At 50.3% G+C, this 12,678-nt stretch overlaps 1 protein-coding gene across 2 annotated transcripts in view; it reads left to right on the plus strand.

Annotated features, from left to right (window-relative positions):
* Positions 1–12,678, plus strand: part of LOC126278579 (uncharacterized) — a 110,719-nt gene that overhangs the window by 18,637 nt on the left and 79,404 nt on the right. Inside the window, exon 3 of one of the 2 annotated variants that reach the window (XM_049978787.1) lies at positions 2,575–2,730. The exons of the other annotated variant lie outside the window; for it this stretch is intronic. Coding sequence (XP_049834744.1) covers positions 2,575–2,730 — 156 coding nt within the window. The remainder of the gene's footprint in view (positions 1–2,574; positions 2,731–12,678) is intronic. 2 annotated transcript variants of the gene reach the window in all.

Genomic DNA, 12,678 nt, shown 5'->3' on the forward strand with positions numbered 1-12,678 from the left:
CTGATCGGGTATTACGTTTTACCTGCGCAGGCGGCCTCTGCTCCGTAAGGCAGTGCGTACTTGCCGCAGTCGGCCGCTTGAAGGTCTGCAGGAGTGCCCCGCCACCAGCTCCGAACCGGAGGACTCTCAGCTGCCACTGCTCGGTTGCCCGGCCTGTCTCCCAACATCCCCACCTTTAACTTCTTTTTACATCTGCCGTTGGTTTACTGTCTCGTCTACATCGATACTCAGCAAATCACACTTAAGTGCCTGACAGAGGGTTCATCGAATAACCTTCACAATACTTCACCATTATTCCACTCTCGAACAGGGCGCGGAAAAAAAACCAACACTAGTCTTTCCGTGTGAGCTCTGATTTCCTTTAGTTTATGACCGTTTCTCCCTATGTAGGTTGGCGTGAACGAAATGTTTTCACATTCGGGGCAGAAAGTTGGTGACTGAAGTTTCGTGAGAAGTTTCCGCCGAAATGAAAGCGCCTTTTAGTGGTGTCCACGTCAAATCCTGTACTATCAGTGACACACTTTCCCCTATTTCGCGATAATACGAAACGTACTGCCCGTCTTTGAACTCTCTCGATATACTCTGTTAATCCTATCTGATGAAGATCCCACACAGCGCAGCAGTACTCCAGAAGAGGACGGACAAACGTTTTGTAGGCTTCAGTAGATCTGTTAAATTTCTGTGTTCTGCCAATGAAACGCAGTGTTTGCTTTTCCTTCCCCACAAAATTTTGTGTCGTTTCCAATTTAAATTGTTCGCAATTGTAATTTCTAGGTATTTAGTTTACTTGAGTCTTCAGATTTGGCTGACTTGTGGTATACCCGAAGTTTAACGGATTGCTTTTAGCGCTCAGGTTCACGACGTCACACTTATTTAGGGCCAATTGCCAATTTTCGCACCTGACAGGTATTTTTTCAAAATCATTATGGAATTTTATATCTGATGTTTTATTAGAAAAGTGATAGCGTCATCTGTAAACCTAAGACGGCTGCACAAGTTGTCTCGTAAATCAATAGATAAAGAACAACAGAGGGGCGATAAGACTACCTTGTGGACTGCCAGAGATCACATCTGTTTAACTCGATGGCTTTCCGTCAGTTACAACTCACTGTGAACTCGCACAGGAAATCACGAATTCAGTCCCATAAGAGACGATATTCCATAAGCACGCAATTTCATTACAAGGCACTTGAGTGGTACAGTGTCAAGTCCTCTGGAAATCTAGAATGTGGAATCAATTAGAAATCCTTTGTCAATACGCTCAACCTTCTTGTGAGTGAAGACCTAGTTGTGTTTAACAAAAACGACCTGAATCCATGTTGACTGTGTGTAAATAGACCGTTCTCTTAGAGGTAATTCAAAGTCCCGCTGAATATCGACGTTAACGATATGGGCCTGTAATTTAGTGGATTACTCCTACCTTTCTCGAATATTTGTGTGGTCTGTGCAGCATACCATTCTTTCGGTACGCATCTTTCGTCGAACGAGCGGTTTATATGATGAGGTAGGGAGGTATCGCTTCAGCATATTCTGAAAGGAACGTAACTGGTGTACTGTCCAGACCACAAGACTGGCTTTCAACTGATTTTGAGTTAATTCACTACGCCGAGAATATCTGCTTCTGAGTTACCCATGTTGTCAGCTGTTTTTGATTAGAGTTCCGGAATATTTGCTTCGTCTTCTTTGGTGATGGTTCATCCTTTAGATTTTATCAACGTATCCGCTTTGTTTTGTTGTAATGGAAGGTGAGGAAACGGTGATATGATGCAAAGGGCGTCTCTCACATCGCATAATATCTTACAGTCCTCCAGCTGCCTTCTGGGCGGGGTCACATCCTAGCTTGGTTTCATTGATTGTCATTCTGTTAAGTTCTTTAGGACGTCTTTATGTCTATCCGAGACGGCTCTTCCCAGGTTGTCGCATCTAGGATTAACTAAGTACATCGTTGTTTGGACCTTCAAACACCATTACCTAGTCGAACTGAAAGGATGAAACCATCGAATTTCATTGCCATCTACGCTCCCGATTTCGCACCTCGTCATTATTTTTCGGATACATTTCTAAAGGTTCTAGTATCATATTACCCCTTATTGTCCACAGATAGGCTTCTAGAAATGTTCCTCAAATATTGTTAATTAAAATTGAATTACATCTGGACAAATTTTTCAGAAATTTTCTTGCTGATACATCTTAAATCATATCCTGCTACAACCACTGTCAGCTACTTATTTTCTGAGCTTGACCTCATACAGAACAAATTTCATGGACTTCGTTTGTATTAAACTGACTTCTATTCACGACAAGGCCCGTAGGGCTACACTGATCTTTAATCTGACAGCTGCATGTGATCACGAAACTTGTCACTTCCTGTCCGTGAACTGCTTCAAACTTCGTCCTTGGTTTCATTCAAAGATCGCTCAATCTACCGGTTGAATAACAAGGTGAACACGCTGCAGCCCTGACTCACTGGGTTCGCCACTGCAGTCTGGTATCGGCAGCTGTCCGCTGGTTGCTCTGTAGTGACCCACGTACGCCGTGAGGAAAAATTGCGCTTACATGTGCTTGTACTTACAGGAGGCGGCGCAGATGGTCACTGAGTCGGGCCCAGCTGCCAATGCAACTGACAGCGACGACACGACGACGACGCCGCCGCCGTCATTGTTGATCCCACCAGAGGAGGGCGGGACGTCCTCCGCCGGCCGCGATATGCCGGAGCTGGAGTCTGCTGCGGTACGTGGTGGTTAAACTTAAGAAAATCAACTGGTTGCAAAAGACCACTCTGCCCATCTATCAGGACTGCCAGCCATACGATGACGGGCTGTTGACGCAAATCAGCGTTTCCAGCGTACGCCCACTACCAGAATTTCCAGTAGCGACATCGAGTGAGATTAACCCTGCAACCTCGGAAGAATATAGGTCCATTCAAGATTACTGCTTGAGCTGTTCCATTGTGTCCAAGTTTATTTTCGAGGCTTACATGTTTGTAGACTGGCATGCAGTGGCGACGTTGACGATACACTCGTCGACGGGGCATAGTGCAACCCGCTCGACTTGACTTGGCGCCAGGCCGGCGCACCAGCAGACGCGCGCTGCTAGTGCTGCTACAGCGCGCGTACGGGAAACTCCCGCCCGCTGGCGCCTGCAGAGTCTAAGTCCGTTATCAGTGCGTTACGTAATCCAGGTCACTTGTCGCCTATATAAGCGGGCAGTGCACGTCGGCGAAACCATTCCGCTGTGAGCTCTATCTTCAGAGAGGCAGCTTCTTTGACCTCTCAATCAAGGCTGTTACAGCACCTGCGCACGATGCTGTGTAGTCTACGCTGCTCCTGCGCAGGATCGAGGCCTGGCTTGGAAGGCCTGGCTGTAGTGACGTCACAGTGTTACGTGCAGCCATGAGCGAGAAGGCACTATCAATTAAGTGCCTTTTCCATCATACGAATTCAGTGCAGTTGTGTGTTCGGCATGTCATGCTGTTTAAATTAGCTGTAGATGGAATGAGGTGGTATGAAAACTGTAAATACTCATCAGAAATATTACTTAACGGACAATTAACTTGAAGGTCTATTAGCTGTTTAATTTTGGACCTCCAGTGAAATGTGCTGTTCTGAAGCTTGATGTTTCAGGAATAAAGCTTTCCTATGACATGGTACACAAACATTGAGTAAAAGGCGGCGGAGAAAAACACCGAAACACACAGAACACAATTCATTAGCATATCGTACCGGGTAGGGAAACAGATGTTATTCAAAACAGCTTTCACTCGTCTTGGAGCCCACTTTGGTGTTGGGGGCTAGAATACACTTGTGGTCCTCCTTGCCTATGCAACTCTCTTCATTTGGTCAAGTTTTTCACCTGTCTTGACTGTTCTTTGGACTTTCTAGTTTTCTCTTATACTCTTTTTAATGCCTTTCCCCCTTAAGTTTTTTGCATCACTTCTGGTCCCAATTCTGGTCCCCATTTTGGGTTTGACCTTCACTACCCAAATTTTCACCGAAATGTGGGCCGTTTGGGGAAAGACGCCTTAGTGTGGTGCATTAGCTCTCAACTGTCCATTGTTATCTTTCACACCTACCAATCAAGTTGATCTACGTCTGAAACCAAACCACACAGTGGCAGCCACTCCATTTTGGTGGGGATGTCATGTACCCTGTTTGTGATAGCCCCCCTGAAAAGGCAGCAGTAGCACTGCTGATGCCTGAGCTGTAACAGCGAGCCGAGGAGCAGGCGCCTGTCCACGTGGGGGACGGGGACGGGGACTCGGGCAGTGGCGGCTGTGCCGGCTGGCCCCTGCTTCGGCTGTGGCTCTCTGCGACGTGCCAGCAGGAAGAGGCTGCAGAGTGTCACCAGGCTGAATGATCTGGAATGAAACGGATCAAACTTAATGGTAGCAGAGCCAGCATGGCGGTCTCATTAGTCAGGAACAGTGATTTTTAATGCAGAAGCTTGTAACATTAACCATGCTTCAAGAAGAGTGCGAGGCAAGAAGAAATGAGAGGACAGTTCTGATTTTTTGGTTTGTTCCACCACTGATGGTGGGACTTTGGCTACAATGAAGCCAATGTTTCCCGTTGAAACTATTAATAGATTTGGTGATGTTGCTACAAAGAGATAAGAAATGGGTCTTTGCTGATCAAAACGTTGTACGCCAACCCATCACGAGCACTTCAGGCATTTGTAAAGTTAGCAGATACACCACTAACCAATTCTCCTCACAAGAAGTTCAGCAGAATTCAAGCTGTTACCTTTCATAGAGACCTAACGCTAGGACTAATGAATAACTGTGTACTAAGCTGGGGCAGTGTGGAGACAATCTCGTTCGCCACATCGAGAAGGGATCCACTATCCTACCTTTTGACGGCAGCATTTTACCCCATAAGGTTGTCATGGTTTATAGGTCTGATGTCATGCCTTTCTTTCCTCCTCCGATCAGATGTTACATGCCAAACATTTAGACAAATGTCCTCCCTCTGTTCTAATAAGGCTATCTGTAGGGCATGTGGGTGGGTGTCAGAGGTCAGCCCTTGTGACCAATCTCCTCAATGTGTTACCTGTCAGGAACTGCTCCCTCATCATTCACTGCAACGCTCAGTGTTAATGAGGGAGAAGAAAATTCTAGAATATAGAGCTCTGACCGTCTGCCTTATCAGAATGCAATGGAAAAGTTTGAACGACACTACTCAACTAACAGGGTCTGTCACAGGCCACACATCACACAATGACAGTCCTGTATGACACTTCTGTGCATTGCTGACATTCCAGGACCTGTCCTACAGTTGGTGGGGAGTGGAGGGGGGAGAGCGGGGGTAGTGTAAGACTCCCTCATCTCCTAAAACTATAGCACCAGTGGTTCCCTCACCATTGGTGAAGCCATTGATGCCTCGGCATCCTCTGGCATCAGAAATGACACCTGTTAATGTGCACCCTCTCAAGACAAGTACCAGTAGCCATAGGCTGTGCACAGAACTACAGATCCCTCTGCTCCCATAAAAAATGGGAAATCTTCACAGAAATCGGTCAGAAGTCTAAGAAGGCTAAGCAGAAAATTAACATTTCTCTGAAACTTCGGATGTGCCGCTCCCCAGCCCTGTAGCAATTGAACCTATGCACATGGACGACGGATCACGCAATCAGGTGGACTAAGACCTCAGAGTGAAATAATCACACCCATATTTTACATTCGTCGCTTTCTCAGACCTGACACCAACACTCCAAGGAACTTGTAACAGGTACTACCCCCCCCCCCCCCCTCTGCAGGTCTGGGATAAGAAGCAGCCCGAGGTATTCCTGCCTGTCCTAAGAGGCGACTAAAAGGAGTTTCAACCGTTATGGCCTTCCATGTGATGATCCCCCTTGGGGTTTGACCTCCATTTTTCAAAATTCTACAGAAGTAAGACTTTTGGAGAAGGATGCCTTACATGGTGTATCATTGATCCTCAGTGCACTAAGACCTTGGCACTCAGCATTGTAACGGCGTTGCAACCGCACCCACTATTCCTCAAATTGGGCCTAAACGGATGATGGGTTGCACAAGTTACGCCCATAGTGCGTCCTCATTTGCACCTACGATCATGATGTACTTGCCATGGCACCCGAAATTCAGCACGGTAGCCAGCCCGTTGTGGTGGGGTCGTGATGTACCCTCTAGGTTGTAGTCCCCTGACAACACAGGGATCGTACTGCCGATACCTGAGCTGCATCCTCCCCACGTCGGCCAAGGAGTAGATGCCCGTCTCCTTGGGGCATCAGGACTCCTGGCAGCAGTCATCCTGCCAGGTGGCCCTTGCGGAGGCTGGGTGGTGCCCGTGGGGAGAGCCCCTGGTCGGAGTGGCTGGTATCGGGGCGGACGTTTTGTAGATGAAATGTAAACATGTATCAGGTCGATCTGCGGCCGAGTCTTTTAAAAATAAAGGTACTGTCTGGGTCTGGTTCTGGTTCTCCTGCCCTTTCCCCCTTGGCCACTCCCTGGGAGGAAGGACAGGCCCGGCAGCTTGGGGCGACGTACTGCCCCCGCTATTTAGTCTGTTCTTCGGGGAAATCGAGGCTCTCAGTAAAATGCGTTCAGTGTCTGTTCCTCTAAAGACCACCTCCGCCACACAGTCAGCGACGCTCCAGGCATGCGACCGACTAGGGGACATCCCAGTGTCCATTGTCCCGCATCTGGCACTGAATAGGACGCAGGGGGTTATTTTTCATCGGGACCTCCTGCTGCAATCTGATGAGCTCAGGGCCAACCTGGAGCGCCGAGACGTGCATTTCGTCCGGCGAGTCCAGCGCGGCCCCAAAGACCGTCGCATCGACACCGGGGCCTTTATCTTTGCCTTCGAGGGGGACGTTCTCCCAGAGAAGGTAAAGGTGATGTGCTACCAGTGCGACGTGAGACCTTACGTCCGGCCTCCTATGCCCTGCTTTGGTGTTGGCGCTTCGGGCACATGTTGTCACGGTGTGAGGCTGAGCCCCTTTGTGGCGATTGTGGACCTTCTCTTCGTGAGGAACATACATGCACCCTACCACCTCGGTGCATCAATTGTCCTGGCCTCCACTCGCCTAGATCTTTAGACTGCCCCATGTATCAGAACGAGATAATGATTCAGGAATTAAAAACTTTGGACCGTCTCTTATTCTGAGGCCAGGAAGAAGTACGACCGCCTCCATCCCGTGACGTTGACAACTTGGTTTGCCTCAGTCGTGTCCACTCCTTCCACAGTATCCTCACCGCTATCCTGTCCCCCCTCCACCTCCTCACCCATCCGGGGTCTATGCCTTCGCCTCCCAAATCCCTCCCTCCTAAATCCTCCTCCCTCGCGGCCCCTGCCCCCTCTGCCCCAGGGGCCCCTCCTCCTCCTCCTCCTCCTCCTCCTCCTCCCCCTCCTCCCCTCCCCATCCTCCCCTCCCCATCCTCCCCTCCCCATCCTCCCCTCCCCCTCCTCCCCTCCCCCTCCTCCCCTCCCCCTCCTCCCCTCCCCCTCCTCCCCTCCCCCCTCCTCCCCTCCCCCTCCTCCCCTCCCCCTCCTCCCCTCCCCCTCCTCCCCTCCCCCTCCTCCCCTCCCCCTCCTCCCCTCCCCCTCCTCCCCTCCCCCTCCTCCCCTCCCCCTCCTCCCCTCCCCCTCCTCCCCTCCCCCTCCTCCCCTCCCCCTCCTCCCCTCCTCCCCCTCCTCCCCTCCTCCCCCTCCTCCTCCTCCTCCTCCTCCTCCTCCCCTCCCCCTCCTCCTCCTCCCCTCCCCCTCCCCCTCCTGAGAAGCGATCCTCTTCTCAGGCGTCCATAGGGGAAACATTCCGGACACCAGCTTCCGAGGTCCAGCGTTCCAAAACGGACGCCGCGCGAGGACTTTCTTGGGGTCCAGCCCACCATCCCCGTGCCTCATTGGACTTCCAAGGCGGCCTCCAAGAAGTAGTCTTTATCCCCCTGTCCACCCCAGCGCGTTTCGTCTGACGCTCCATCCGTGAGTCGCTGCTCCCGGCCGTCCTCAATTTCGTTGGGACGCTCTGCTGCCTGGCGCTCAGCTGGCCTGTCGTCGGCGAATGATACTGCCCCTCCTACGCAACCCAGGAATGTGGGCGCAGCTGGCGACGAATCGATGGAACAGGATCCGCCTCCCGCCGGTTGTAGCGTCGTTCCCTCGAAACCTGGCCCTCCGCCGCTGTCGAGGTGACCAGCTCTTCACCCGTTTCGTTCCCCCCTTTTTCTGACTAGTGATGGCTTTGTTACATCGGAACATAAGAGGTATTCGATCTATCCGGAGGAATTAAAACTGCTCCTCCGCCTGCACTGTCTGTGCGTCCTTGGTCTCCTGGAAACCAAGTTGCGCCCAACTGACTGTATTGCTCGGAGCGGTCTGACCTCACCCCTGTGGACGGTATTCCAGCTCATGGTGGGGTCATGTTGCTCGTTCAGGACGATGTCTATTACCATCCCATCCCATTGACCACCCCACTCCAAGCAATAGCTGTCCATATTACTCTTTCTGCCTTCACTTTTTCTGTTTGTACTGTCTACACTCCATCGTCATCTGCTGTTAGTCGGGCTGACATGATGGACCTGGTTGTTCAGCTTCCTCCGCCGTTTTTATTGTTTGGCGACTTGAATGCCCATCATCCCCGTTGGGGCTCTCCTGCATCCTATCAAAGAGGCTCCCTCTTGGCAGATGTCTCCAACCATCTCAATCTTGTCTGCCTCAATACTGGCGCCCCGATATTCCTCTGACTCCACTCATACCTACTCCCACTTGGACCTCTCGATCTTTTCTACCATTCTTGCCTGTTGGTTCGAGTGGTATGTCCTTTCTGACACCTATTCGAGCGACCATTTCCCCTGTGTCGTTCGTCTCCTGCACCACACTCCATCCCCACGTCCTTCGAGTTGGAACATACTGAAAGCTGACTGGGGACTTTACTCCTCCCTGGCGACCTTTCCGGACCACGATTTTCTCAGTTTTGACAGTCAGGTCGAATACCTCATGGCTTTTATAATCAATGCTGCGGAACGTTCCATTCCTCGTACTACCTCTTCACGTCGCGTTTCCGTCCCCTGATGGAATGAGACTCGTAGAGACGCTATCGGTGCTCGACGACGTGCTTTACGCACCTTTCGCCGCCATCCTACGTTGGCGAATTGTATTGGATACAAACGACTCAGAGAGCAATACTGTAGATCATCAAAGACAGCACAAAAAACTTGTTGGGCCTCTTTCACCAGCTCCTTTAACAGTTTTACTCCCTCTTCTGTCGTCTGGGGTGGCCTGAGTCGGCTGTCGGGAATTAAAGCCCACTCCTCAGTACCTGGCCTGAATTCAGGTAATGAGGTACTTGTTGATCCTGTGGATGTCTCCAACGCCTTCGGCCGCCTTTTCGCGGAGGTTTCAAGCTCCGCCCATTACCACCCTGCCTTCCTTCCCAGGAAAGAGGCAGAAGAGGCTCGTCGACCTTCCTTCCACTCGCTGAATCTGGAAAATTATAATGCCCCTTTACTATGCGGGAACTCGAACGTGCATTTGCACTGTCCCGGTCTTCTGTTCCAGGGCTAGATGCCATTCACGTTCAGATGCTGACACAGCTTTCTCCAGCATGCCAAAGCTTTCTTCTTCGTACCTACAATCGCGTCTGGACCGAAGGTCAAGTCCCCATGCATTGGCATGACGCCGTCGTTGTTCCTATACCCACACCCGGGAAGGATAGACACCTTCCTTCTAGTTACCGCCACATTTCTCTTACAAGCTGTGTCTGTAAGGTGATGGAGCACATGGTTAACGCTCGGTTAGTTTGGATTCTTGAATCTCGACTGCTATTTACCAATGTTCAATGCGGCTTTCGTCGCCACCTTGTGACCTTGTCGACATTCATCATGACCAACTTTTTGCGAAAGCGCCAAATGGTAGTTGTGTTCTTAGATTTGGAGAAGGCTTATGATACCTGTTGAAGAGGAGGTATCCTCCGCACTATGCACAGTTGGGGTCTACGCGGTCGCCTGCCCCATTTTATTGATTCCTTTTTAACAGATCGACAGTTTAGGGTGCGTGTGAGTTCCGTATTGTCCAACGTCTTCCTCCAGGAGAACGGAGTGCCTCAGGGCTCCATCTTGAGCGTAGCCCTTTCTGCCATAGCGATCAATCCAATTATGGATTGCATTCCACCTAATGTCTCAGGCTCCCTTTTAGTCGATAACTTCCCGATCTACTGCAGTGCCCAAAGAACATGCCTCCTGGAGCGCTGCCTTCAGTGTTGTCTTGACAGCCTATACTCATGGAGTGTGGCTAATGGCTTCCGGTTCTCTGAAGAGAAGACAGTTTGCATCAACTTTTGGCGATATAAAGTGATCCTTCAACCATCCTTACATCTCGGTCCCATTGTTCTCCCATTCGTGGAAACAACTGAGTTTCTAGGGCTCACACTGGACAGGACTTTGTTGGTCTCCACACGTCTCTTATTTGGCTGCCCGTTGTACACGTTCCCTCAATGTCCTCAGTTCTTAGTGGTTCATCTTGGGGAGCGAATCGCACTGTCCTGCTTTGCTTGTATCGATCCATAGTCCGATCAAAGCTGGGTTATGGGAGCCTCATCTACTCGTCTACGCGGCCATCCCTCTTACGCCGTCTCGACGCCATCCACCATGGGGGGTTATGTCTTGCGACCGGAGCATTCTACACTAGTCCTGTCGAGAGTCTTTATGCTGCAGCTGCCGAATTACCATTGACCTACCGGTGCGGCGTACTGCTTTGTCGGTATGCCTGCCGGCTGTTGTCAATGCCGGACCACCCCTATTCTCAGTCCTCTTTCGCCGATTCTCTCGACCGTCATTATGGTCTGTACGTGTTTGCCCTGCTGCCCCCTTGAGTCCGCTTTCGACGCCTGCTTCGAGAATTGGATTTTGCCCTCCCTACCACCTTCAGAGAGGGTGAGAGCCCGACACCACCTTGGCTCCAGGCTCCGGTTCATGTTCATCTCGACCTCAGCTCGCTCCCAAAGGAGGGTACTCCGGCTGCAGTGTATTGCTCACTGTTTGTCGAACTTCGTGCGCGACTTGCCAGTCAAACCTTTATTTACACTGATGGCTCCAAAACTGACGATGGTGTCGGCTGTGCCTTTGTTGTCGGGGCCGTCACCTATAAATACCGGCTCCTCGACCAGTGTTCCAGCTTTACGGCGGAGCTTTTTGCTTTCCATCAGGCTGTTCAGTATGCCTGGCGCTACCGCCATTCATCGTATGTACTCTGCTCTGATTCACTCAGTGCTCTTCAGAGCCTTGGAGCTGCATATCCGGTCCATCCCTTGGTGCAACGTATCCAGCAGTCCCTCCATTCTTTTGCTGATGATGGCTCTCCTGTCAGCTTTCTGTGGGTTCCCAGCCATGTAGGAGTGCCTGGGAATGAGGCTGCTGATGCTGCAGCCAAGGCTGCAGTCCTCCTGCCTCGGCCGGCCACCCATTGTGTACCGTCATCTGACATTAGTGTTGTCCTCTCTCTGCCATCTACTTTACAGGATATTTTAGCTGATGACGCTCGAGCAGCCGCTCGTGTTCTTCGCTTTATTACTTTGACTGGCTTGTCCAAAGACATCTCTTTCACTTATTTTTTCTGCATCTTTGTAAGAACATTCTGGTGTCCCCCCCCCCCCCCCTTGACTTTTACTAGATTCTGTGTGCTCTTACAATTGTGACTGGACGCCAATGACCTCAGTAGTTAAGCGCCCTAAAATCCCAAACAAAAAAAAGTAACAGGTACTACAGCCATTTGCCTGAACTCTATTTAATTGCTACTTACTCCGTAATTGGAATAGCGCATCAGGAAACACTTTGCAGCAATATACTTCCCTGCTCTGAGAAACTACCACCCCTAATGGACAAATCGCTTTAATGTCTAATGTGTCCGGTGGGGTCTGTACCTTCATACACTCTGATATTAAGTCAGGAGGTGACCCTTAATGCTGCACTAGAGCCCACGGCCGTTAGTCTCTGTTCCCATGACAATATGTGGTGTGCATCTTCCTCCAGGACAACTTCTCCATTATCACGAGTTGTTAGTGGCGCGGTATCTTGTCCCTTATTCTTACTGGGGGACTTTAATGACAATGATACTCCGTGGGCGGCGACTCTCTGAGGCTGAGATGCAGACCACCACCTTTAAGAATTGGATGTCTGCCTACTAAACACTGGAGCTGCAATAAATCGGTGTGACCCACGGAACATTTTCCGCTATTGACCTCGCAATTTGCAGTCGGAGTATCTTACTCTGATCCAGTGGTGCATTCATGTCGATCTTCGTGACAGCGACCATTTTCCTATAGTTCTCTACCTCACCACTCACACATCAGGAACGTACTCCACCTTGGTCGCTTCAGAAAGCTGATTTGCAGGGTTCCTCCTCTACAGCCACTTTTTAGCCAGTCATGTGATGGATATCAACAAATTGGTACAGGATACTATTGATACTGTTATTCATGCTGCAGCACAAACCATCCCTACGCAGGGAACTTAGGGCACTTAAAACGCACAAGCATCCTCTATGGATGATTAATAGCATTCAAGAGACTAGGCGGAAACGGGGTTTCTAATAAAGAAATGGAAGCAGAAGTGTTGATAGCAATAGGTTTCTGCTATGCGATCGCATTTGCGGCCATCCACGATCCATTGATTCCTTGCTGCTTGTCAATAGTAGCATCTGCACTGATCCTATGTTACTTGCCGAA

This window comes from Schistocerca gregaria, chromosome 6 (assembly GCF_023897955.1).
Source record: "Schistocerca gregaria isolate iqSchGreg1 chromosome 6, iqSchGreg1.2, whole genome shotgun sequence".
NCBI classification, from domain to species: Eukaryota; Metazoa; Arthropoda; class Insecta; order Orthoptera; family Acrididae; genus Schistocerca; species Schistocerca gregaria.